This window comes from Schistocerca cancellata, chromosome 4 (genome assembly GCF_023864275.1).
Source record: "Schistocerca cancellata isolate TAMUIC-IGC-003103 chromosome 4, iqSchCanc2.1, whole genome shotgun sequence".
NCBI classification, from domain to species: Eukaryota; Metazoa; Arthropoda; class Insecta; order Orthoptera; family Acrididae; genus Schistocerca; species Schistocerca cancellata.
In genome coordinates, this window is record NC_064629.1 from 807,906,367 (window position 1) to 807,934,228 (window position 27,862).

The 27,862-nt window shown below is 41.9% G+C and overlaps 1 protein-coding gene across 1 annotated transcript in view; it reads right to left on the bottom strand.

Annotated features, from left to right (window-relative positions):
- LOC126184763 (protein crumbs) overlaps positions 1–27,862 on the bottom strand; it is a 301,898-nt gene that overhangs the window by 144,772 nt on the left and 129,264 nt on the right. The window contains exons 8-10 of the mRNA XM_049927313.1: positions 24,022–24,160; positions 16,948–17,158; positions 14,482–14,601 (exon numbers count right to left, since the gene is read on the bottom strand). Coding sequence (XP_049783270.1) covers positions 14,482–14,601; positions 16,948–17,158; positions 24,022–24,160 — 470 coding nt within the window. The remainder of the gene's footprint in view (positions 1–14,481; positions 14,602–16,947; positions 17,159–24,021; positions 24,161–27,862) is intronic.

The window sequence follows — 27,862 nt, forward strand, 5'->3', positions numbered from 1 at the left end:
GTGACATAATATGCAGTTGTTGTTGTGAGATGCTGTGGGCCCAGACTTTGTATTGATGAACAATAATGCTCGAACTCACAGAGTACGGGTGGTTGATGTTTTCTTGGAAACAGAAGACATTGCACATATGGCGTAGCCTGATCGCTCTTCTGATTTGAACCCCATAGAGTATGTCTGGGATACACTACGGAGACAGGCTGCATCATGTCAGTATCCACTAACCATTCCCCAATACTTTTGAGCAGCTCTGGAGGAAGAATTGGCATTACTGCTTCAACATGAGATTGATGACAATATACACAGCATGCCCCATTGTTGTCAGGCCTACATTGCTGCCAGAAGTGCTCACACCCTATACTGAGCACATTAATCAGTTGTGTGCAAATCCATTAAGTTGGAAGGAAACAAAGAACATTTGTGTCTACCATTATGCAGGTTGAGTTGTTTACATTCTGTATTCTTTACATTGTTTCTACTTTACTATCACCTGTTTACACTGTTTCATGGCAAATTAAACGCAACCTTGCAAAATTTCCATTTGTTGCTTTAAACTTGGACACAAATGTAGTTGGAGGTGACTTTTACCTACTGAGTATAGACAGGGATGTCTACAGGTTCACTGCAAGGGGTACAGACAGAAAGTTGTGTGAAGTACTTTTGAACACATTTTCTGGATACTGTCATGAGCAGTTAGTTCAGCAGCCCACATGCAATGCAAACAACTTAGATCTTGTAGCTACAAACAGGCCAGACCTTATCAACAGTGTCAGTATAGAGACGAGGGTTAGTGATCATGATGTCATTATAGCAACTATGGTTACAAAAGTTAATAAATTAGTCAAGAAGCTAGGAAATTGTTTCTGCCAGAAAGATCAGAAAGCAGTTGTTAGTATCTCACTTAGACACTGAACTGACATCACTTAGTTCCAGTTAGATGGATGTAGAGGAATTATGGGAAAAGCTGAAACAAATTGTAAATTTTGGACTGGAGAACTACGTGTTTATTAATTGGATCCAGGATGGGAAAGATATACCATGGTTTAACAACAAAATTTGGGGTATTCTGTGGAAAGAGAGGCTGCTGCAATCTCGATTCAAAAAAGAATGAATAAATGACAACAGGCAAAGATTAGTAGAGATTTGTGCATCTGTGAAAAGATAATATATGCAGAAAGCACACCACAACTACCACCATCGTACCGTCTGACCTGGTAGCTGAGTGGTCAGCCCTACAGGCCCGGGTTCGATTCCCGGATGGGTTGGAGATTTTCTCCACTCAGGGACTGGGTGTTGTGTTGTCTTCATCATCATTCCATCCCCATCCAGCACGCAGGTCGCCCAATGTGGTATTGAATGTAATAAGACCTGCACCAAAGTGGCCGGACCTGCCCTGTAAGGGGCCTCCCCGCCAATGATGCCAACCGCTCATTACCATTTACCGTCACACCTTAGCAAAAGATATGGCAGAGGGCCCGAGAAAATTCTGGCCCTATGTAAAATCGCTAAGTGGATCTAAGTCTTCCATTCAGCAACTCTCTGACCAGTCTGTTGTGGCAGTTCAAGATAGTAATACAAGACCAGAAGTTTTAAATTCTGCATTTAAGAAACTGTTCATGCAGAAGAATCATACAAACATACCATCATCTGACTATCGTGCAGGAACCCTTTTGAATGACATATTAATAAGCAAATATGTCACTATGTCTGGATAGTATTGGCTCTTTACTTAACTCACATTTATCATAAATCTCTCGCCCAGAGCAAAGTCCCAAGTGATTGGAAGAAAGTTTAGGTGACTTCTGTATAAAGTTCAGGTTATTCCTGTATATAAAAAGGCAAAAGAGTGGTCCCGGAAAATTACTGACAAATATCCGTAACATCATTTTGCTGTAGAATCTCTGAACATATTCCCAGTTGAAATATAACAAATTTTCTTGAGACAGAGCAGCTCATGTCCATGAATCAGCATGGTTTTAGAAAGCATCACTCATGCAAAACTCAGTTTGGTCTTTTCTCACATTATATACTATACTGTGAACTGTGGATGTAGGGCAACAGGCAGATGCCGTATTTATACATTTCCCGACAGCATCTGGCACAGTGACCCACTGCAGACTGTTAACGAAGGTATGAGGCACAGTGACCCACTGCAGACTGTTAATGAAGGTATGAACATATGGAATAACCTCCCAGGTAAGTGAGTTGAAGACTCCTTAAGTAATTGAACCCAGTATGTTGCCCTCGACGGCAAGGGATCATCAGGGACAAGGGTATCGACACGAGTACCCTGGAGGAGTTTAATAGGACTGTTATTATTTACTTTATATGGACCTTTGCAATTTCCTGCCTTAGGGCTAGGTAACACAGCTAGTACTGAAGGCTGAAGTACTTTCGTCTGCAAAAATTCTATGCAATGTGTCACTCTTGTTCCCGCATTAGTCGTCATATTGTAACAAACTGTATAACATGGCAGCTTCACAGTCAATATGTACGAAGAAGGAAATGAGTGCAGTAACTAACTTTTTGCTTGTGGAAGGTGTTAAACCTGCAGAAATTATTCATCAAATGTAAGTGTAGTATGGTGACAGCTCTCGTATCATTAAGCAAGATCAACAAATGGATAGAGTGCTTCAAACAGGGAAGAACTTCTCTATTTGATGATGAAAGATTGGACAGGCCATTGATGTCAGCAACTGAGAACAGTTTGGAAGTCATTGAGGGTTTGGTGCTGGAAAACAGACAAATCACAATGGATGAAATTGCCAATACTTTACAAGTCAGTCATGGTTCAGCATATTCCATCTTACACCACAGGATAAATTTTCAGAAAGAGTATGCAAGGAGGGTACTGAAATAATTGTCAGTGCACCAGAAGATTTTTGGAAAGAGTATGCAAGGCGGATACTGAAAGGATTATCAGTGCACCATAAGGCACAAGGGATGGACATCTCTTGTAAACATTTGGCCCGTTATCATCGTGAGGGAGATGGATTTTTACAGCAAATCATTACTGTAGGTGAAACATGGATGCATCATCACAAACTGGAAAGTAAGCCCGTGAGCTTCGTTTGGAAATACCCATCATCACCAGAAATTAAGAAATTTATATGTCAACCATCAGCAGGTAAGATTATGCTAACACTATTCTGGGACTGGAAGATGTGGTAGCCATTCATTTTATGTTAAAAAGTGAACCTATGAGCAATAAGAATTATTGTGATGTATTGCAAACTAAACTGAAACCTGCTGTTAGATCCAAATGTTGGGAAAAAGTGAGAAAAGGTGTTATCCTGCAGAAAGACAACATTCGGCTACATTCTGCCAAATGGACGGCCGAAACAATAAAGGAGTTGGTATTCAAACAGTTCAAACAGTTCGAACACCCGCCTTACAGTCCAGACCTGGCTCCAAGCGATTTACATACGTTTAGACCATTGAAGGATGTGTTCAGGGGAAGAAGATTTGCAACCAATGCAGAAGTAACTGATGTGGTGCAAAATTGGTTACAGGTGCAACCAAAAAACTTGTTTCCTATGGAATCAAAAAACTTGTGAAACACTGGGCAAAGCATGTTGAAATGCAGGGAGGTTATGTAGAAAACAAATGTATGTTTTAGTTTTCTATCATTAGAGTAAATATTCCTTTTCTGAAGAGTCATTTTACTTTTCGACCTCCTCTCGCATATAAATGATCTGGCAGATAGGGTGGGCAACAATCTGTGGTTGTTTCTGCTGATGCTGTAGTGTACAGTAAGGTGTCAAAGTTGAGTTACTATAGTAGGATACACGGTGGCAGACAAAATTTCTTGCTGGTGTGATGAATGGCAGCTAGCTCTAAATGTAGAAAAATGTAAGTTAATGTGGATGAATACAAAAAACAAACTTGTAATTGAACAATACTGTGTGGACTGTGGTAGGGATGGTGAATGGTTGACTTCAGTTTATTGGGAGAATTTTGGTAAAGTTTGGTTCATCCGTAAAGGAGGCCACTAATGCAACCTGTTCTTGAGTACTGCTTGAGTGTTTGGGATCCGCACCAGGTCAGATTAAAGGAAGACATTGAATCAGTTCATAGGTGGACTGCTAGATTTCTCATGAACGACACACACGGGTTAGGGAGATGCTTCGGGAACTCAAATGGGAATTCCTGGAGGAAAGCAAAGTTCTTTTTGAGGAAAACTATTGAGAAAATTTAGAGAACCAGCATTTGAAGCTGATTGCGGAAAGATTCTGATCCTGCTGACATAAATTTCACTTAAGGGCCACAAAGCTAAGATACAAGAAATCAAGGCTCATACAGAGGAATATAGACAGTCACTTCGTCATCGCCCAATGTTCGAGTGGAACAGGAAAGGAAATGACCATTAGTGATACAGGGTGCCCTACAGCACACACCTTATGGTGGCTTGCAGAGTACGTATGTAGATGTAGATGCAGATGTAGATGTAAAGGAGATGATGGGAGAGCACTGGAGGGGAACGGAAGAGAATGGGTGCTATAGGTGAGAGAACTGGAGGGTGAAGGGAGAACATAGGAGGGATAGGGGAGAGCGCTGGAAGAGGGGAGAGCACAGGATGGGGAGGGAAGAGAACAGGTGGGGGAGGGGAGGAGAGAGAAGAGAACAGGTGGGGGAGGGGAGGAGAGAGAAGAGAACAGGTGGGGGAGGGGAGGAGAGAGAAGAGAACAGGTGGGGGAGGGGAGGAGAGAGGAGAGAACAGGTGGAGGAGGGGAGGAGAGAGGAGAGAACAGGTGGGGGAGGGGAGGGGAGAGGAGAGAACAGGTGGGGGAGGGGAGGGGAGAGGAGAGAACAGGTGGGGGAGGGGAGGGGAGAGGAGAGAAGAGAACAGGTGGGGGAGAGGAGGGGAGAGGAGAGGAGAGAACAGGTGGGGGAGGGGAGGGGAGAGGAGAGAACAGGTGGGGGAGGGGAGGGGAGAGGAGAGAAGAGAACAGGTGGGGGAGAGGAGGGGAGAGGAGAGGAGAGAACAGGTGGGGGAGAGGAGGGGAGAGGAGAGAACAGGTGGGGGAGAGGAGGGGAGAGGAGAGAACAGGTTGGGGAGGGGAGGGGAGAGGAGAGAACATGTGGGGGAACGGAGGGGAGAGGAGATAACAGGTGGGGGAACGGAGGTGAGAGAAGAGGAGAGAACAGGTGGGGGGACGGAGGGGAGAGGAGAGAACAGGTGGGGGACGGAGGGGAGAGGAGAGGAGAGAACAGGTGGGGGATGGAGGGGAGGGGAGAGGAGAGAAGAGAACAGGTGGGGGAGAGGAGGGGAGAGGAGAGGAGAGAACAGGTGGGGGAGAGGAGGGGAGAGGAGAGAACAGGTGGGGGAGAGGAGGGGAGAGGAGAGAACAGGTGGGGGAGAGGAGGGGAGAGGAGAGAACAGGTTGGGGAGGGGAGGGGAGAGGAGAGAACATGTGGGGGAGGGGAGGGGAGGGGAGGGGAGAGGAGATAACAGGTGGGGGAGGGGAGGGGAGAGGAGAGAACAGGTGGGGGAGGGGAGGGGAGAGGAGAGAACAGGTGGGGGAGGGGAGGGGAGAGGAGAGGAGAGAACAGGTGGGGGAGGCGAGGGGAGAGGAGAGAACAGGTGGGGGAGGGGAGGAGAGAGGAGAGAGGAGAGAACACGTGGGAGACGGGAGAGCACAGGTGGGAGAGGGGAGAGCACAGGAGGGGGAGAGCACGGGAGGGGGAGGGGAGAGCACAGGAGGGGGAGGTGAGAGCACAGGAGGGGGAGGTGAGAGTACATGAGGGGGAGGGGAGAGTACATGAGGGGGAGGGGAGAGTACAGGAGGGGGAGGGGAGAGTACAGGAGGGGGAGGGGGGAGCACATGAGGGGAAGGGGAGGGGAGAGTGCATGAGGGGAAGGGGAGGGGAATAAATCCATTACTGTATATTTATTTTGGATCATTCTGCTATGAATGTGTATCTACACACATCAAAAAAAGTTATGCATCACCCCTGTTCCCAGAACTCCTGCAGATAGACATTGACTGTGAATATTGTATCACAGACACAGTCCCTTTGACTGTTCAATCACTAAACCCGCCCAAAGATGTAAACAACCATGCATGAGCAGCGCCTATTAGATGGAGGGGGTCTGACAGCCAATCAGTTCCAGTCATTCCACCAGGAAGGAGGTACATTTTGTTGTCTGTAGTTCAACCATGCCTAGATGGTCAATACCACGGTTCAATCGTGTCCGCATTGTTACTTTGTGACAGGAACGACTCTCAATCAGGGAAGTGCCCAGGCATCTTGGAGTGAACCAAAGCTATGTTGTTCGGACATGGAGCAGACACAGAGAGACTGGAACTGTCAATGACATGCCTCGCTCTGGTTGCCCAAGGGCTAATACTGTAGTGGATGACCGCTACCTACGGGTTATGGCTCGGAAGAAACCTGACAGCAATGCCACCATGTTAAATAATGCTTTTTGTGCAGCCACAGGATGTCATGTTACGACTCAAACTGTGCACAATAGGCTGCATGACGCGCAACTTCACTCCTGACATCCATGGTGAGGTCCATCTTTGCAACCATGATGCCATGCAGTGTGGTACAGGTGGACTCAACAACATGCCGAATGGACTGCTCAGGATTGGCATCACGTTCTCCTCATCAATGAGTGTTGCATTTGCCTTCAACCAGACAATCGTCGGAGACATGTTTAGAGGCAACTCGGTCAGGCTGAACGACTTAGACACACTGTCCAGCGAGTGCAGCGAGATGGAGGTTCCATAATGTTTTGGGGTGGCATTATGTAGGGCCAATGTATGTCACTGGTGGTCACAGAAGGTGCTGTAATGGCTGTACGATACATGAATGCCATCCTTCGACCGATAGTGGAACCATATCAGCAGCATATTGGAAAGGCATTCATATTCATGGATGACAATTCGCGCCCCCATTGTGCGCATCTTCTGAATGACTTCCTTTAGGATAATGGCGTCGCTCAACTAGAGTGGCCAGCATGTTCTCCAGACATGAACCCTATCGAGCATGCCTGGGATAGATTCAAAAGGGCTGTTTATGGACGACGTGACCCACCAACCACTCAGGGATCTATGCCAAATCACCACTGAGGTGTGGGACAATCTGGACCAACAGTGCCTTGATGAACTTGTGTACAGTATGCCACAATGAATACAGGCATGCATCAATGCAAGAGGACGTGCTACCGGGTATTAGAGGTACCGGTGTGTACAGCAATCTGGACCACCACCTCTGAAGATCTCGCTGTTTGGTGGTACAACATGCAATGTGTGGTTTTCATGGCCCATAAAAAGGGCAGAAATAATGTTTATGTTGATCTCTATTCCAATTTTCTGTACAGGTTCTTGAACCGAGGTGATGCTAAACTTTTTTGTTGTGTGTATATTGGGAAGTGATCACTGGCAAGCAGATCACCGAACTATTTCCACTGAACTGTGTGCCAGGTTGAAAGAGCATGAAACAAAATCAATGCCAAAGAATAAGTCTGCAGAAGTGTTGAAGTGTGTACTCTGCTCCCCGTTCAGAAGGCATTCTTTGTCCTTTGTAAATACCTCACTTTCAACAGGTCACCCCCTGGGATAGACGAAAATAGCTGAACCCTACAGATCATCATGGTATTAAAATCACCACAAAGTAGACACAGTCAGCATTACTCTGAAACTAGGGTTTCATAAAATGGCAGATATAGGAGGCGTAGTGTCATCCTGCTTGGATGCGCAATGTGACAGTAGCTGCTTTTAAGTCAGCAGCAATGGGAAAAAGTGAAGTGTTGTAAAATAATTAATAATAAATGTCAAGCCACCTATAGCTCTCTTAAGGGGGGTCATTAGTTCTGTGAGGATATAAGCTATCAGCCAACAGTCATCAGAATTCCTGAAGGTACAAACTCAAAGACTGTGCCACTTATTTTCTTTAATTTTTCATCACTATAAGAAGAGTTACACCTATGTCAAATATTACTAATTTTCAAGTATCAGAAATCTCCTCAAGTGATTCTTACAATAGAGTGTGATCTTTACAAAACTTAATTTCTGTTTAAATAGTAAGAAACATATTCTGACATGGAGCCTAGGTTTTGCTACATGATTCCTTTTTAGCTGCACCTTTTAAGAGAAACTATCTTGGATACTCTTTGGATATGACAGAATCTGTACTGATCAGAGGCTCACAGATTTCACCATAAGTTTCAGATGTTCATAAACAAACATTTATCCACAAGATTGTACAAGCAGCCACATATGTAATTAAGTTCTAATGAGCACACTATAACTTGTCTGATGGTGAATGTTTATATTTAACAGTGAGTAAAATGGAATGCAAGCAACAAATGTTCTAAGGCAGCATAACAGATTGCATGCAGTCCTAATTAATTAATACTACGTTATAAGCACAAAAAACTTTCCCAGTTTCAATATGTAAATCCTGAAATGAATAGAATGGTTACATCCTGACAAACTCAGCAAAACAGCTCTTTTCATGCAAAAACAAATGCATGCTCAAAGTCATTATCACATAATGGCACAAAAATGTACTCAGATTAACAAAGTTTCAACATTGGTAATATGTCAACTGTAAAGATGCAATTTTTTTTAGACAAGCTGTAGATGCACAGAACACTATGTAACTAATTTTACAACACTCATCAAATTACATAAAATGGATCACTAACAAAACTTAATTCATTTTTATGCAATACACAATGACATGCACTCCCACATAGAAATTACTGACCTCAGGTCATGATTTTACCTCTTGATGGTGATCACTGAAATAAAACTGTATTTTATTACTGAGTGTTGGAAACAGAAAGAAAATTTTATTTATATTGCTAAAAAAACAGTATGTAATTTCCATCTATATGAAATATTTTAACACAGTGTCTAACAGTCAAGCACAATGTTGCCATAATTACACTTCCAGTCACATTACTATAACCCCCTGCCAAAGGCCTGAATAATTGCCTTTGCAGCATGAGATGAACAGGAATAGAGTCAAGGTTCAGGAAGATACTGACTGGGATGTGGAGCCACGTCAACTGCAGGGTCACGCGCAGCTGCACTAGGGTTCTTGGTTGAGGATCCATGGTGCGAATAGTTTGGCCGAGGTGGATGCACAAATTCTCTACTGGGTTTAAATGAGGGGAGTTTGGTCACCAGCAGTGTACTGTAAACTCATTCTGGTGCTCTTCAAACCATGCATGTACACTGTGAGCTGTGTGATGAGATCACCCAAGGAATGCCACAAAAACACTGAAAGACCGTAAGCTCCCCTCCCAGTTGCACAGTGTTTGCTTAAAGACATTTCATGTTGTAAACACCAACAGCCATCTGTCTGATGGTGTATAAAACGTGATTCATCTGAGAAGGCCATCTGTCACCAGTCAGCGGACATCCAGCTGCAGTACTGGCGTGGAAGTTCCAGCCTTCGTCACTGGTGAACAGCAGTCAGCATGGGTGCATGAACCTGCCTGCCACAGAGGCCCATATATGGCAATGTTCACTACAGTCATTGAGGAGACACAGTTGGTAGCCCCTTGATTCATCTGTGCAGTCAGTTGCTCAACAGTTGCATGTCTGTCCATCCATACATATCTCTGCTAGCATTCTTCACCCGTCATCTATGACCTGCGATGCACCACAGCTACTTTGACACCGGCTTTCGATAGCACCATTTTGCCATGCATTGTACACTTTAACCACTGCAGCACATAAACAGTTTAAAAACTTAGATGTTTTGGAAATGATTCCATGCCGTCTGTGAGTATTTACTGCATATTGATGTTGAACATGGGCAGTGGTACCTTAATGTGACTGGATCGCGTAGTCTAAAATTGTAGTATAAGGAATGGGTCACTGAGAGAAAAGTAAATAAACATAGAAATGTACTGCAAAAACTATTCTCTTCAGTATTTGAAATAATGGTTAAATCAATTACTTTTGATTTTTCTAGTGATTTCACATTAAAGATGCATCACACAGGAAAATATACAGTTTCATAGATTCAGCTGTCAAACATCACTTAAAAAAAGGAACGAAAGACACCATTGTTAGTTTTTCTCTTGTTCTGCTGCTACCAGAGCTACATGAAAAAACCTCAAAATTGTTTAAATAATGCACTGCAATATTTACTGAATCTGTTAATTTTTTCCTGAACATCAGACTATTAGGTTTGTGCAGCTCGTAGTATCGTGTAGCAACTCATTACTCATCTTACAACACATAAGACTCTAAAAAGTAACACTTCAAGTTTTACACTTGGCTTGGAAAAAAAGCTGTAAAGGGGGGATATGAAACAAATAGGAATCCTATTTCCATTAATTTTGTGACCGCAACTACTGAGGTGTTTGCTGGTGCATTGTCGTGATGCAAAAGGACTTTTTTGCGGTCCAATTGCCGGCGTTTTTCTTGCAGCTTGGTTTCCAAACAGTCAAATAACGATGAATAATATGCACCTGTAATAGTCTACTCTTTTCAATATAGTTGATGAGTATTATCCCTTGCGAATCCCAAAAGACAGTCGTCATAACCTTTCTGGCCGAAGGAATGGTCTTTGCCTTTTTTGGTGCAGATTCTCCCTTGGTAACCCATTGTTTAGATTGTTGTTTGGTCTCAGAAGTACAGTAATGTATCCATGTTTCATCCACAGTGATGAAACAATGCTTAAAGTCCTGCAAATTCTTCCTGAACAGCTGCAAACCATCCTTGCAACACTTCACACAATTCCGTTTTTGGCCGAGCGTGAGCAATCACGGAACCCATCTTGCAGATAACTTTCTTATGTCCAAATGTTTATGCAAAATATTATTTACCCATTAATTCGAGATGCCCACAGCACTAGCAATCTCATGCACCTTAACTCTTCTGTCATCCATCACCATATCATGGATTTCATCAATGATTTCTGGAGTCATGACCTCCACAGGGCATCCAGAACGTTCACCATCACTTGTGCCCATATGGACACTCCGAAAATTTTGAAACCACTTATAAACTGTTCTAATCGAATGTTTAATCACCACATGAAATTCTTTTTTGTCCATTTTTTTACAATCAATCGACTTCCTTTATTCACACGAATGCCAAACACAAAGAAAGAGACCAATAGGCTGAAACTTGGTGTGCGTTCTTTCCAAAGATTCTAGTAACAAAACATGACCTCGATACACGCCGGTGTTGCCATCTCTCAGACTTTGCACTGACTTTTCAAATGCCCCTCGTACAACTGGAACACTGCAATGCAATTTCTGGCCAGTCAACTGCTGATGACAAGTTTACATCTTTATTATACGAACAACCTAGCACTATCGCTCTCTCCCCTCTATACATATATAATCGGGCATCAATTACTTCATTGAAAAATTCATAATAAATTGGTGGTTTAGCTTAACAGCACAGTAAGAAATTTTCTCACGACATGTAAGTGGTTCTTAATGTGAATCCCTCTAGTGATCTTATTAGATGACAAGGTTAATTTATTGAATACAACTAGTACATCAATGCAAGTATGTATTCTTTCAGCACAGTGAAAAGGGTGTGCATCCAGTTACAATGCCAAATAAAAGATTAAAAACCAAAGCACTCATTACCATGTACTGTTGTTACTAACAATGTTACAATTATTGAGTACTGCTGACACATCAACTGTAGCAACCCATCTTTCCAGGCAATGCTCCCTGAAAATCATAGAACTGAGGTGACCACGTACATGTTAAATGATCTTTCAGGATGAAAACTAAAAATGCTCCTGAACAGTGTTGCATTGTGATATGTAACTGCATGTAATTTAAACTGCCATCTGCAGTGAAATCTATGAACTCCCCACCAGGTACTGACCCCCTGCGTGTCTTTTGCCTAAAGATATATTACTTCCCAACTGTATCACACCACCAATACAATTTCCTAATTATGTGTGAGGGCCTTTATTACACTGTACAGTCCATTGCTGTACCCCAGACACCGGCATGGTATCATCCTATGCCACTCAGAATCCCAAATACCTCACATGGTTCAGATTTACTGATGACATCTTCGTGATCTTGATCGAAGGTGAGGACACCCTATCCACATTCCTCCAGAACCTCAACACCTTCTCCCCCATTCGGTTCACCTGGTCCTCCTTAACCCAACAAGTGACCTTTCCCGATCTTGACCTACATCTCAGAGATAGCTACAGCAGTGCCTCCATCCATATCAAATCTACCAACCACCAGCAACACATCTGCTTAGACGGCTGTGATCCAATCCATACCAAGAAGTCCCTTCCATACAGCCTAGCCACTCATGGCTGTCGCATAGGCGATGAGTATTCCCTCTTGAAATATGTCAACGGTCTCAGAGGCCTTCACAGCCTGTAATCGCCCTTCCAATCTTGTACAGAAAGAGATCTCATGTCTTACCTCTCCAGTCACCCACCAGCTCCCAAAGTCACACCATCTGGCCATAGAGGAGCATTCCCCTCCTGAATCAGTATCAACCAGGAATGGAGCAAATGAATCACATTCTTCACCAGGGTTTCGATTACCTCTCCTTGTGCCCTAAAATGAAGAATGTACTACCCACTATCCTTCCCCACAGCGGCATTCCGCCACCAACTGAACCTACACAATATCCTCGTCCATCCCTACTCTTCCCAAATCCTTGCCTCATGTCTCATATCCCTGTAATAGACCTAGATGCAAAACCTGTCCCATACATCCTCCCACCACCACACCTACTCCAGTTGGGTCACAAGCATCACCTATCCCATCAAACACAGTGCTACCTATGAAAGCATTCATGTGATCTACAAGCTAAGCTGTAACTATTGTGCTGCGTTTCATGTGGGCATGACAATCAACAAGATGTCTGTGCAAATGACTAGCCACTAACAAACTGTGGCTGAGAAACAACTGGACCACCCAGCTGCTGAGCTAACAAAACGTTCTCCATTTCAATGATTGCTTCACAGCCTGTGCTATCTTGATCCTTCCCACCAACCCCAATTTTTCTGAACTGCATAGGTGGGCACTCTCCCTGCAATATATCCTATGTTCCTATAACCCTCCCTATCCCCTTTCCTGCTCCCACACAGTGTTCTATCCCACTAATGAACCCACATACTTTTTACTTCTTTCCTTTTCTGTACCGCCGCCCTTCGTCTAACTTGCTGGCTGCACTTGGCTGTCCTGCACTACCCCCGCCCCACGTTTCCCTGTACGCTCCCACAAGCAGCACTTTAGTGTCCCACACCCTCTAAGATCAATTTTGCAATTCTGGCTGAACCTCTCACATCTTTTAGATGTATAATAGTATTTTGAGGTTGTCTCCTTATATTTCTCGGGAAAGGGTTTTTCATCCTTTTCATTGAGAAATTATTTTCAAAAGTTATTTCTGCCTGTGTCAGTTTCATGTTCCAGTTCTTCACTCATCCAGATGATTCTGAATCTGAATTGTCATACATTTCTCCTACTTCATCTTCTTTATGTAACCTATGTATTCACCTTTGTTTTCTTCATTTGTACACAAACTGTACATTGACACGTTACCATCAGTGACTGAAAGCAAACTGACTCCAAGACTTTTATTTCACTTGATAAGTGGTTAGAATGGCAATAGTGGACAACAATGGGTTGACATAGCACAACATGAAATGCAACAACAATGAAATGGTCATAAAATCTAAAAACCTGACACATGGTATTATTTTGGTTTTTGTTACATTAGGACTGGTGCAAGTGTCCTGAATAGTCCACTGTATATTTTTGGCAACTGAACAACAACGATAACCGAAATTTAGTGTACTCTAATTTCTTATGTTACTGTTAGAAAGTTAACAGGGATTTTAGACAATTATGAAAATTTAAGCTAATGGTACGAGCCGTTTTTAATGTGTGGGATGTCCACAGCACCCTGTGCCAGCACTAAAGGGTTAAAGGTCTTTTAAAATATGAGTCCATGGATATGGTTATTCTAAATTACTTGATTATGTTCAGTTTAAAGTATTTTTAATCTCAACTTCATTTAGCTGATGAGCTACTGCCACACTTCCTCAAAATTTAAATTAATCCTTAAAAACATCTTAGTAATCAACAAATACAATGGAAAGCCCTGGGCAAAAAACAAATAGTGGAAGAAATAGAGGTAACCATTCACTGTGTAGTTGAAGTGTAGAGTGTTTGACAGGGAGATAAACAGGATAGAAATCACTGCTGTGGCAACCACCTACAATGTCCAACCACTAATAATAAGATACCTGTAAAACTGTCCCATCATGTGCTTGCTTTGTGGCAATAAAGCAGCAACACTTACAGGTGCAACAGTGTATAACAAAATTTGTGTTTTAATTTTGGATGACGTCCAAGCAATATAAATTATCAATATGTGCTATGTGCTTGCATACAACTACAGTTTCTCATTTATCTGACAACACATTGGATGTGTAAGAAATGATAAGAAAAAAGAAAGACAAAATTATAATTTAAATATGTGAATAATATTAAAATGCAGAAGCACGTACCTGTAAATCCTGGTGGACAAACACAAACTCTTTTGTCACTGATGAAACAAGTGCCTCCATTTTTACAAAACTGGCTACTATCACACAAGTCAAGTTCAGTGCAACTGATCCCTGAAATTGCTGAAATTAGAAAGAAAATCCCAGTAGAAAGGCAAATATAAGTGGTGTGAATTAATCTTTGTAGACAGTCAACACAACACAGACAAGCCTAAGAAATTCAGATAGGTATGTCTCATGTAACGAATTTTGTCACTAGTACATTGCTCATAAATGTTGTACCTACTTCATGTCTTTTCTGAAATATGCAACATTGTTGCACATTTTAATTCTACAGTACTAGACTTATGTATGTTTGTTTAATTTCATAATGTGAGGACCAGTTTTACAGTAATCCTATTTTGCATTATGCAGGACTATAAGCACTATGCAAACTTCTTGTTTATATTATTCATACGATGCTGGAGTGTCACTGATAGATATAAAACAACTTTGTGATTGCTAATACAGTTATTTTGTAATATAATAGGATCATTAATAGACATTGCTCAGTTTTTCTTTTTAATCTCAAATGATTTTGGAGGAGTGTATGACTATCAAAATTTCACACATATTTAGTTAAATGGTAAATGACAAGTTACTATTGTAAAAATACCTAGCCTAATACAAACACTTGTATTTCACATCAACAGTCAATAGTACAAAACCATAAAATTACTATACTATCTGATACTTCATTTTCTTGCAGCTTTAATTAATATTAGCCAAAAATGATTCTTTTATTATTCTTAACGTAACTTCATGCATTTTTGCAATTATTATTTCAAAATTCTTATTATTGTTTCCCACTGTTATATATTATGTTTTAATTTTAGTGCCATTATTACATCATTTCTAACTGCAGATTTTGTGTAGGAAATCAAGAAAACTTTCTGGAAAATTTGTTACCTCTCAAATTGTATCAACAAAATTGTATACATCAGTATTTGTATTTTGTGATTACTTAAGGTTTAGAGTCCACACTTTTCAGCTCTAGCAGTCACAGTACATAGTTCATTATTTCAAAACCAGGGTATTTACATAGCACGCATTCATTGAGACTGATTGCAAGATTTAAGCAAAGTGTAAAATGTGGAGAGTCCTTCAACAAAAGCAAACAGGAAAAAAATACACGAGGAAGTGAAACTTTGACCATCTACCAATAACAACCACAATGATTGGCTGTGAGACAAAAAAATCATTATTAACACTAAAACAATTAGGCCAGTACTGTAGGAGTGAAATATTACATTAATGATACAAACATCACTTCCATAAGTATTGTTTTTATCCTCTCCTAGCAGGTTATAAATTAATCCAGTAATTTTTGAGAATATCTCTCGTGGAGAACAGCAGTTATCCTTAGTACTTTAAAATGAATGTAAACAGTCTTGACCGCAAGAAACCTTTGTTTTAGTGGTTACTGGTTTCGATCAGTTACTGATCATCTTCAGACCTCATACCATGTTGGTAGGTGGTGGCAGTGAACGGAGCAGGCATTACGAACTCCACGTAATGCCTGCTCTGTTCACCACCACAACCCACCAACATAATGGCAAGATGGTCAGTAACTGACCCAAACTGACAGCCACAAAAATAAAGGTTTCTTGCGGTCAAGACTGTTTAAGTTCATTTTAAGTTAATCCAGTGTTTTTAATTAAACTAGTCCAAACCAAAGTATTCACAGTACACAATGCACTGAAAATAAATTGCAGTCATAGTTTATTTCCTTAACAGAAATCTCAATGTTTTTCTACAAATTGTCTTTCCAAGACGTTGACACTGCAATTTTAGAGGGTGGGGACCTGTTGCTTCTCTTCCATGCAATGCAGATACTCAAACAATAGCACAGAAATTGAAATAAAATGACATAATGATGATAATGTACTGGTAACTGAGCAGAATTTAGTCAACATTATTTATCGAATCCAGTTTATAGCATTTTAGGATGCTTATTGTGAAATGTTGTACACATAGACAATATGAATTAAACACAAGAAGCATTCATCAACTGCGTCATTTTCTTGCCTGCATGGATTCTTTATGAAACATTTACACTAAACAGTTTTTTTTCTTTTCTCTCTCTCTCTTTTACCCAGTGCCTTTCAGTCCAGGTACATTCCTTAGTGATAATTGTCTCCTCACTGACTATGAAATATTTTCAAGTGAATAAGGAATTGATGTAAAATATTGTCAACTAGCTAAGTAGCTACAACAAATTATTCTTCTATATTCAAAATAAATAAAAAGTTCAAAGGTCAATAAAACAGAGGGTGGATTTCAGCAACATATGTAGTGACTACAACATATAGTAATGGATCTGCATACGTTACAGTGTACGATGAACACTATGAGCTTCTTTTTTATTGTTATTATGCAATCAGAAGTCATTTTTAGCTTAGCTCGTGTATCATCAATATGTTCACTTACCTCTATAGCCAGGTTTACACACACAGTGATATACGCCAGCCATTTCTAAACAATGTGTACTTGGAGGGCAGGAAATACGATCACAATCCAATGTGAAGTTTTCACAATGATCCCCTGTATAACCAGGAAGGCACTGGCAAGTATACGATCCAACTTTGTTCACACATGTAGCACCATTGAGACAGGGGCTGGACAAACATTCATTTATAATCTGAAACAAAAGTACAGAAGTATCACTGTTTGAAGTTGCATTAATGCTTTGGTAGAACCAACACTATTGGTGATGACAACAATAAAACTATACTGGAAATCGCAGGTAGAATATAAATAATGGTGTAAATAAACAATAAGCACAAACAGGGTATAGGAAGTGCTGAATATTAACTAGTCACACAAACATTACAATGTTCAACTTTTTATTTGTATTCAACAAATCCTCTACATCAGGACAGCCAAGATTTCGGGAAGCGAGCCGTGCACTGGCACGAGAGCCACAGCTGTCTCACCTGACCGCACACTTCCCCCACCACCACGCCATGCTGTCTGAGTGTGGGAAAGCAGAAGAGGGGGGAAACTATCAACATGCTGCATTTAAATGGCAATGCTGTTGCACTACACACAATTTGGTTTCACATTTCATATTTCTCAACAACATAAATCACAAACAAAAATTTGATTATTTTTGCCATGATGAAGACATGATATACTTTTTAACTGGTGCAAACTGTTGACATTTGGACAGACAAAGACAATTTCACAGATTTTCACACTCAGGTTCCCACATAATTGTGACTTATTTAGTTTCGTAATCAAAAAAAGGCCTTTGACACACATATGTTAGTCTAAATATTTTATCATACTCACAACTTTAACTTCATTACTCTTTTAACAAAAAAGAATTTGTCTTTTAAATGGGAATCACACTGCTAGTCACTCTATCCCATCTGCAAATGCATTCGTGCACTTTCATCTGAACTGGCAAACGGTCTCGTAACCAGCATGAAAACAGATGTAAGATTGATAGCGTAGATTTTCCCGGCGTATCAAATAGTGATGATTTTCACGGGTTTGCAGCCGGGTTCCATCGTCCTGACGACAACACGATATTTCCGCAGACCATCTGGCCGCCATCTTCAGGTGAGATTGAGTGCACAATCACGCCAGATCTGAAGAGACCTCAGATTTGGCAGCTCCTTTATACCGCGGGTACTGACCATTGCGCGTGTGCGAGCAAAGGAAGAGCTGCCCTCTGTGAGGCGAAGAATTGCAGTGGCGCCAGCGGTGAAAACTGTCAAAAGCGAGGAATCGCAAAATTAAAATGCAGCTGGTCGGAAACCAGACCGTTGTTGTTTTATCTGTGATAAAATAGGATTCCCACATCTTGCTTAAAGGAAAACCTTTGTCTCTATTAATAATATCATCAGACAGACGTATTTCAATTGATTCTCGGGAAGCCGAGGCAATAATTTGCGTCTCTTTGAAGGACATATGGTGCCCTTCATTACCATTTTTGGATGTCTTAATACATAAGAAAGAAAATGGGACTTTCGGTCAGAGTGTATACCGAAAACCTACACATACGGACCGCTACCTCCATGCCACAAGTTGTCATCCACAACACCAACGCTTGGGAGTTTTACGCACACTGGTCAAGAGGGCTTATGCTGTTTCGGATTCCGATAACTTGAAACAGGAGTTGGATCACCTCAAGGTTGTCTTTAGGCAGAATGGGTATTCTGATCACCAAATTACTCGTGCTTTTCAATTTGGACCCCCACGAGAACCAACGGGGGACACTTCCAAATCTGTTGCTTTTTTACCCTTCGTGGGAAGCATTTCTTTGAAAATTTCAAGAATCCTCAGAAAATATGATATTAAAAGCGTCCTTATGCCTTTGGCCAAAACTAGATCCCTTCTTGGATCGGTGAAAGATGATTTGGGACTGAGGAAGCCTGGGGTATACAAGATTCCCTGTCACTGCGGCAAGGCCTACATTGGACAGACTATTCGTACAGTCCAAGATCGACGTATGGAACATCGACGGCATACACATCTGCTCTAGCCGGAAAAATCAGTCGTTCCCGAACACTGTCTTAATGAAGGGCACAAAATGTCCTTCAAAGAGACGCAAATTATTGCCTCGGCTTCCTGTTACTGGGATTGTGTATTGAAAGAATCAATTGAAATATGTCTGTCTGATGATATTATTAATAGAGACAAAGGTTTTCCTTTAAGCAAGATGTGGGAATCCTATTTTATCACAGATAAAACAACAACGGTCTGGTTTCCGACCAGCTGCATTTTAATATTGAGATTCCTCGCTTTTGACAGTTTTCACCGCTGGCGCCACTGCAATTCTTCGCCTCACAGAGGGCAGCTCTTCCATTGCTCGCGCACGCGCAACGGTCAGTACCCACGGTATAAAGGAGCCGCCAAATCTGAGGTCTCTTCAGTTCCAGCGTGATTGTGCACTCAATCTCATCTGAAGATGGCGGCCAGATGATCTGCGGAAATATCGTGTTGTTGTCAGGACGATGGAACCCGGCTGCAAACCCGTGAAAATCATCAGATGTAAGATTGTTAGTGTCTTCAAAATGTTTAGAAAACTATCCTTGTACTTTTTTCGAGGCCGCAATGAATTCTTCAAAACTCACATTTTCTTTCATGTCAGTGAACTGAGGGAAAGCGAAGGTGTTTTTTGTCAGATGATTTTTATTTTAAATGCCACCCCCCCTCCCCCCACAATCCCAACAAATCAGAAATAAATTGTTCCTCCCTTGCAATGTCTTACTGTGGACAGTATGCAGTCAAGTCCATCTAAAATACGCGGCCATCAATTCGTTCTGAAAGTTTTTAATTTTTGTCCCAGCTTTCCTTTCTCCTTCATAAATTCAACAATACTGGGTTTTAAATTAAAAAAATCACTCCAGACATGTTTCTTGACTTAACCTACATACTTTGCAGTAATATGTAAAATCTCTATACTCTTTGCTCAATTTCATCAAAAACTGTTCCAACTGACAGTACAGTAATGTATATGACTAACTGAAATTTACTATTTGTACCACCAATTTCATCACATGCCCCACCCCTGCAAATTTAGAACAAAGTGCTTCTTGATGTACAGAACTATGAATCGTGTCTATTGATCACCATAATTTTTTGCTTTTCAATCTTCAATTAAATCTTTAAATTCTTTTGGCATGGAGATGTAATGTCGTTCCATAGCAAATATTATGCATTCCTTTTGGCACATATATGCATGACCAACCGCGCTATGGCTGGCTAATAAGCAGGGTATGGCTGGACCATATCTCACTGAACGAGAGAAAACATAGCATGGTGTTGTGATCCCTGTCTCATTTCAATACAGGTGATATTGGCTGAGGTAGGTTGGGGATCAGCAGGGATGGCTGTAGCAGCTTGTCATCTGTATTGATTTGTGGCTGTGGGATGCTGGACTGTGGAGGCAATGGGGTAGTGGGTGCAGTGACATCAGAATCTACTCGCATGCTAGTAGGTGATTGTTGTAACCTAGAAGCTGTGATTGCAAGGAACCAAACAGCCGATAATCTTGACATAATCACAGATGCGCTGACGTCACTGGGAAGTTTGTAGCTTCTAGTGAGCAGTCTGTTGAACATGCAAACTGGTGTGGTACTGATTTTATCCTAAGTTTAATGGTGAATGCTTCTCTGTTGAGATGCCATACCTGAATCCCTTCGGGCGGAGGTACTACTCATTGACGATGCACGAGCACTGTGAGAAAACTTCATCGTACTGAGCTGCATTGTTAGTGGCCTATGTGTTGCAGATGTATTATGTGTGTCCACTTTCAATGCCATGACAGTTGCTGTCCCATTGGTATTAGTTGGGGCAGAAGTGTGTAGCTGCTGCATTGGAGGTGCTGCAGATAAGAACATGTGGCTTAATTCACTTACTACAGAAGAATTTGTAATCTCCTGTATCTCTGATTCTAATGTTTGACAATCATTTAGTAGCTGTAGACAGTGGCTGTGTATAGCACACATTGAAGGTGCTTGCAAATTGGGGTCCTATGAAACCAGCTGTGTATATAGTGGCAGACCACAAGCCATGCTGTGTACAGATTCTCCACTACTGGTTTTCTGTAGGGTTCCCAGTCTCAGATCTGGATATAGGTGACAGTTAAGGACGAACTTCGTGTCTAAAACTGGTTCATGAACATCCATGACCAAAAATTGCCATGAAAATATTTTTTGGAGGCCGAGGTCTACAGCATTCTTTAAAATTTTATAGGAAAGTTGTTTTCAGCACATAGTTGCACAGCCAGTGTAGGAAGCTCTGTAAGAACGTTCTTCCTGGGAACGGTATTTGCTTCCGAACCTGTGTCAAACAGAAAGCATTGATTTGTTAAGAGATCCAGCACTTAGAGTCCACTGCTGTCACTTAGGATTTGGGCAAAACTGGTTCAGCCCACATTTTGAGCTATGGGCGGTGTCACTGCGTGTTCTAATTTGGATCGCATCTTGTGCTTAGGAGGTTGCATGGTGTAGATCAGTTACGCACTTTGGTGCTGAAGTGAATGTGGAACCAACACAGTTGGGATCATGTCTGCGCACCTGTCAGAGGAATGTTGTCACTATGTGGAGGAGTGTTTGTTGTGGCTGGCTGAAGGTCAGTGTCCTTGGGACAGGGCCTAGTAGTGTCATTCCCCATGCATGTGTGAAATCATTCAGATCATGTCAGCTGCTAGCGATTGCAGGCAGTGTGCTTCACTTGTGATGTCACTGCCGTGCAAGTCTGGAACCACTCAGGTCATGTTGGCTCCCCACGGTTGCCGCCGGTGTGGTGCTTCAGGAATGTACTGGTGATGACCATTGTTGTCCAATGCATTTGTGTATAGTTGTCGCAAATTCACAATCTCTTCTTCGATAATGATAAAAGTTGAAGGAATGAATTAAAATTTGTGCCATGGGTGGGACTTGAACCTGAGTCTCTCGCTTACTATGCTGATGTGCAAACGATTACACCACCATAGCACTATGGATAACGCAACTGCATGGACTACCACAGTCCAATCCTCTCCCTAACACAGACTTCAATTCATGCCTTCAATGCATTTTCCCCTTCTTAATTCATCAGTATTGCCTAGGCTCTCTGGTATTGGAATAGCACTCCTGCTTTGTATGTAATGGAGAAATCCTGCGTGTACCTCAGAAGTAGGTGATCTCTTGATCTGATGGAACCATATGAGTCTCAATTTTATCTTCTATCATTATCAAAGATGAAGTTGAGACTCGTATGTCTCAAGGAAAATGTAATTCCATCAGATCAATAAATATTTTAATTTGGTTTTTAATTTTGACAGTGCCCTTTACTAAAAATAAAGATGATAATTTACTCCTTACACAAAGTAATGATATGTATTTTTATGTCTTTGAACACTACACTCATGACTGAGTTAACACATTCCCATTAGAAAAATTTGCACCAGTAGAAAAGTTGCTGAAAATTATCAAATAATCTGTTGCATATAGACTACATTTGCTCGATCATATAATATGAATTGGGGAATTATCACATTATCATTAAAATCCAAAAGAATCTCAATTCTTATTCCTATCTTCCATGAATGTCCACAGTCTACAGAATAATAATATTTCACAACATAAGTGTAAAGGTATGTAGCCACATCACTCAATGCCTTAGTAGGAATATCTTGGGTAGTTTTCTGATCTAAACTAGTTTCCAGAGGTACAGTACAACTGGGATAAAAAGAACACGTTCCCTAAACATAATGTTGAAAGAGTTACAGAACAATGAAGAGCTCAGCCATAACATATATGGCAAACAACAGGAAGTCAAAACAGCAAAACTGAACAATTTTGAAACTAAGAACACACTTTTTAAAAAAAAAATCAGCAAATCTGGAGTATGGCTTCCACAACAACAAAATAGTCAACACTCCCGTAAAAGAGCTGTGTGAATGTCTAAAAGACTGTTGGGTGGTGGTTGATACAGTGCAATTCATCTCCTATGGATTCTACATATGTTCTAAAATTCTACAGAATATAAAGGGAAAAGCCTCATTGGGTAGTCTGAGTAGTGGATATATTCATCTGTGAAAAATTCGTCTGCCATAGTAGCTTGATGTGAGTGTCCATTATCATACAAGAAGACTAAATCTGAACCAGATCCACTTCTGGAAAGTCACGTATGTGGTTGCAGTACCTTATCTCTTGACCTCTGGACAGTTGTAGTATTTCTTCAACCAAACAACATTGTGAAACTCTGTATTCCCTTACAGCATGATGGCTCCCCACACTAGGACTCCTGCACCACCAAACTAGTCTCTTTTCAGGATGTTCCTTTGATTGTACTACCCTTCCAGATGTGTGTGTAGTGAGAATCATTTGGCAAACTGAAATGTGGAGCCACCTCTAAAGAACACAATTCTCCAGTCATGCATGGTCTTATTCCAGTGCTACTGACTTAAAAATAAATGAATCAATCTTTGTACTGTCATGAATACAAAGCACACATTTTGACTAAAATAAGGCATCAACTCATTGGTTGATAAAGCACATCCTGAGGAGGCATCAAGGAATTTGGTAATGGAGGGCAGTGGGGGCAACAGATGGGGCAGGGGATAATAAAAATTATAAACTGAGACCAAGGTTGCACTACAGTAAGCAGCTTCAAGTGCATGAGGTTGTTATAGTTTTGTAAAAATGAAGAGACTTGCACAGGACAGACTAGTGTGGACAGCAGCATCAAACCAGTCTACAGACTGGAGACGACAACAACGGCTACGACTACGACTGCTACTGCTACTACAACAACTGCTGCTGCTGCTGCTGCCTCAGCCACAAAGTTAAGTCACACTTGCAACTACACAAAACATTTACAATCTGATGAGGTACTGTATCTTGCATGCACAAATCAGCCATTTGTCAAAAGTCAGTTTTCTCATAGAATTCTCAGAAACACCTATGAGTTGCTGATCACTGCATTCTCACTTATACTTCCTGCTTGCCATCTGTAACAGTCACACAGTTTAATAATTATATTCTAAATCAGTCAAAAACTTACTAGTTCACAATTTTGTCCTTCAAATCCAGGGGAACACTGGCACGTGTAACTGCCATAGTTGTCAAAGCAGCCGAGAGAATTGAGGCAAGGTTTGTCCTCACATTCATTGATATTTTCCTCACAATGTAGGCCAGTGAACCTACAAAAAAGAAAACATTTGTTTCTTTACAATAATCAGTTAGAGAGAGAGAGAGAGAGAGAGAGAGAGAGAGAGAGAGAAGTAGAGAGAGAGGTAGCAGTGTGTAGGTGGATGGGTGGGAGCAGGGGAGGAGAGGGGGGAGGGGGGGGCGGAGCAAAAGGGAGAGAATATATTGGGTTGGTGCACAAGTTCATAGCATTTTTCCATAAGTTCAATAAACACAACAGATACACACAACAGACACTTGACTCATCAATAATATATTCTCCTTCACTACTTACAACAGTCTCTCAATGCTGGGTAAATTTTCAATTCTGCAACTGTAGAACTCACGGGGTTTCGAGGCAAAGAACTCATCGAGCCATGTTTACAGAGCATTTTTATCTGGAAAGGAACTTCCTTGAAGCTTGTTCAATAGAGAGCAGTAGAGGTGAAAATCTGAGGGTGCAAGACCAGGTGAATAAATGTGGATGTAGAATGACTTCCCAATTCCACTTTGTATAGCATTTTTGTCAGTCTAGCAAAATACAGGCAAGTGTTATTGTGGAGTAGCATCACTTCACACTATCTTCTTGGGTTGTGTCTGCAAGACGTCTCAGTTCTTGATAATAAATATCAGCAGTGATGGTTACACCTCAGGGAAGCAATTCATAGCACACCACACCATCACTGTTCCACTAGATGCATAACATTGTTGTCAGAGCAAGAACAAACATTATTTAGGGAACATAGTACTTTATATACAGGTTGTGTGTAGCACTGAACATATAGAGCAGACACCGTTTTTTGGGCAGCTCACCAGGTCACCTCAAGAAGCCTGACTGTAAACTATAAAGAAAAGATGCATGCTCTTTGAAGTCGCACACTTCAAGAGTGAAGGTACACCCTCCCTTCTAGGTACCGAGAGAGAGAGAGAGAGAGAGAGAACACTGATCTTACAACACTTTGACATTAAGAGTCACAGAAAATGCCAATGACAATGCTGACATCCACTTCATCGCCCAACGACGACAGCTGCTGCAGTAACTGGCGGGCAGGCACTGGCCAGTAGGGGCAGAAATGATGAGGGGGCATGTTGGTGTGCCGACCTCCCACTTGTGAGAGGCCATAGGGCAGTACCAGGGACAGCACCTCCATAGCGAAGTCCTCGGGTTAGTGGTCAGCAACAGAGACATCAGCAGGTGTGTCACAGACAACAGCCACACAGGACCTAGCAAAAGAGGCATCAGCAGCAGCAGGTCTTGGAGAGGTGGTGGGCCCTACGGAACACGTCCAACACGCACGGGCACAGCTGGTGGAAGTGACGGGATGTGCTGCACAAAAGAAAGGACCTGACTAAGTACAGGATCTATGGCGACAGTTCATGCTACAGTGATGCTTCTGGTGGGAAAAGAATCAACCACTTTCTTGTTCTCAGTATGTAAATAGAAACAAAGCAACTTGTCCTGATCAAATGCCAGGTCTGGCCTGATTGGAAGGTGAGATAAGGCATTGGCGCTGGCACGTTGCGCCATTGGCCAGTAATGGACCCGATAATGATAACGGGAGAGGAAGAGAGCCCACCACTGCAAGTGAAAGACTGTTTTGTCCAGTATGGCAGACGAAGGGTTAAAAAGAGCAGCTAACAGCTTGTGACTTGTGATTAAATGGAACCTAGAACCATGCGAGAAGATGTGAAATTTCTTGAGGGCAAACACAATCGCTAAAGCCTCCTTTTCAATTTGAGAATACTGCTGCTGAGTGGGAGTAAAGTCTTAGAAGCATAAGCAATGGGCTGTTCAAGACTCACATGAACCAGGACATGCACTATGTAATCAAAGGTATCTGGACACTTGACTGAAAATGACTTACAAGTTTGTGGCACTCTGTATCAGTAATGCTGGAATTCAATATGGTGTTGGCCCACCCTTAGCTTTGATGACAGCTTCCACCATCACAGGCATATGTTCAATCAGGTTCTGGAAGGTTTCTTGGGGAATGGAGGCCCATTCTTCATGGAGTGGTGCACTGAGGAGAGGTATCGGTGTCAGTCGGTGGGGCCTGGCATGGAGTAAGCGTTCCAAAACATCTCGAAGGTGTTCTGTAGGATTCAGGTCAGGATTCTGAGCAGGCCAGTCCATTACAGGGATATTATTGTCGTGTAAACACTCAGCCACAAACTGTGCATTATGAGCAGGTGCTCGATTGTATTGAAAGATGCAATCGTCATCCCCAAATTGCTCTTCAACAGTGGGAAGCAAGAAGGTGCTTAAAGTATCAATGTAGGCCTGTGCTGTGATAGTGTCATGAAAAACAATAAGGGGTGCAAGCCCCCTCCATGAAAAACATGACCACACCATAACACCACTGCCTCCGAATTTTACTGTTGGCACTACACACACTGGCAGACGATGTTCACTGGGCATTCACCATACCCAGACCCCGCTATCAGATCACCACATTGTGTACCATGATTTGTCACTCCACACAACGTTTTTCCACTGTTCAATCATACAACGTTTACGCTCCTTAAACCAAGCGAAGTGTCGTTTGGCATTTAACGGTGTGATGTGTGGTTTACGAGCAGCCGCTCGACCATGAAATTCAAGTTTTCTTACCTCCCACCTAACTGTCATAGTACTTGCAGTGGATCCTGATGCAGTTTGGAATTCCTCTGTTATGGTCTGGATAGATGTCTGCCTATTACACATTACTACCCTCTTTAACTGTTGGCGGTCTCTGTCAGTCAACAGATGAGGTCGCTCTGTACGCTTTTGTGCTGTGCATGTCCCTTCATGTTTCCACTTCACTATCACATTGGAAACAGCAGACCTAGGGATGTTTAGGAATGTGGAAATCTCACGTACAGATGTATGACACAACTGACACCCAATCACCTGACCACATGAGTTCCGTGGAGCACCCCATTCTCCTCTCTCACAATGTCTAATGACTACTGAGATCGCTGATATGGTGTATCCGGCAGTAGGTGGCAGCACAGTGCACCTAATATGAAAAACCTGTGTTTTGGGTGGGGTGACTGGTTACTTTTGATCACATAGTGTATTCTTTCACCAACACTGCACCAAAGCCATGCTGAGAGGCATCTGAAGCCAACACGAGACGCTGAGCTGGCTGAAAAATGACCAGACATGGGGCAGATTAAAGCTTAGATTTAAACAAAGCAAGTGCTAGATCACAAGCTGTGGATCATAAAAAAAGGCTCATTTTTACACAAAAGTTCATGTAGCAATGGCTGAGTAACAGTGGATGCATGCCATAAACACTTATGGCAGTACGCAACTTTATCTAGAAACACCTGCACTTCCTTAGCAGAGGTCGACTGTGGCAAAGACGCAATTGCATCAATATGGTGACACAGTGGCTTGACCCCTGTGTGATAAACCTCAAAATCTATATACTCCATTGATGGGTGAAGGAACAGAGATTTGGCAATGCACTTGAGACCCATAGACTGCAAAACAGGAAACAACAATCAGAGGTTGCTAAGGTGGTCCTCAGTGGAAGAACCCAAAACAACGACATCGTCGAGGTAATTGATGCAGCCGGGTACAAAGTCTGTCAGTTGTTCTAAAAAGTGCTGAAAAATTGTGGGCACCAGAAGGCAAGCGTAGTTAATGATATAGGCTGAAAGATGTACTGACAATGAGAAGGCGCCCAGTAGTCTCACCCAATGGGAGCTGGAGGTATGGCTTCCAACAA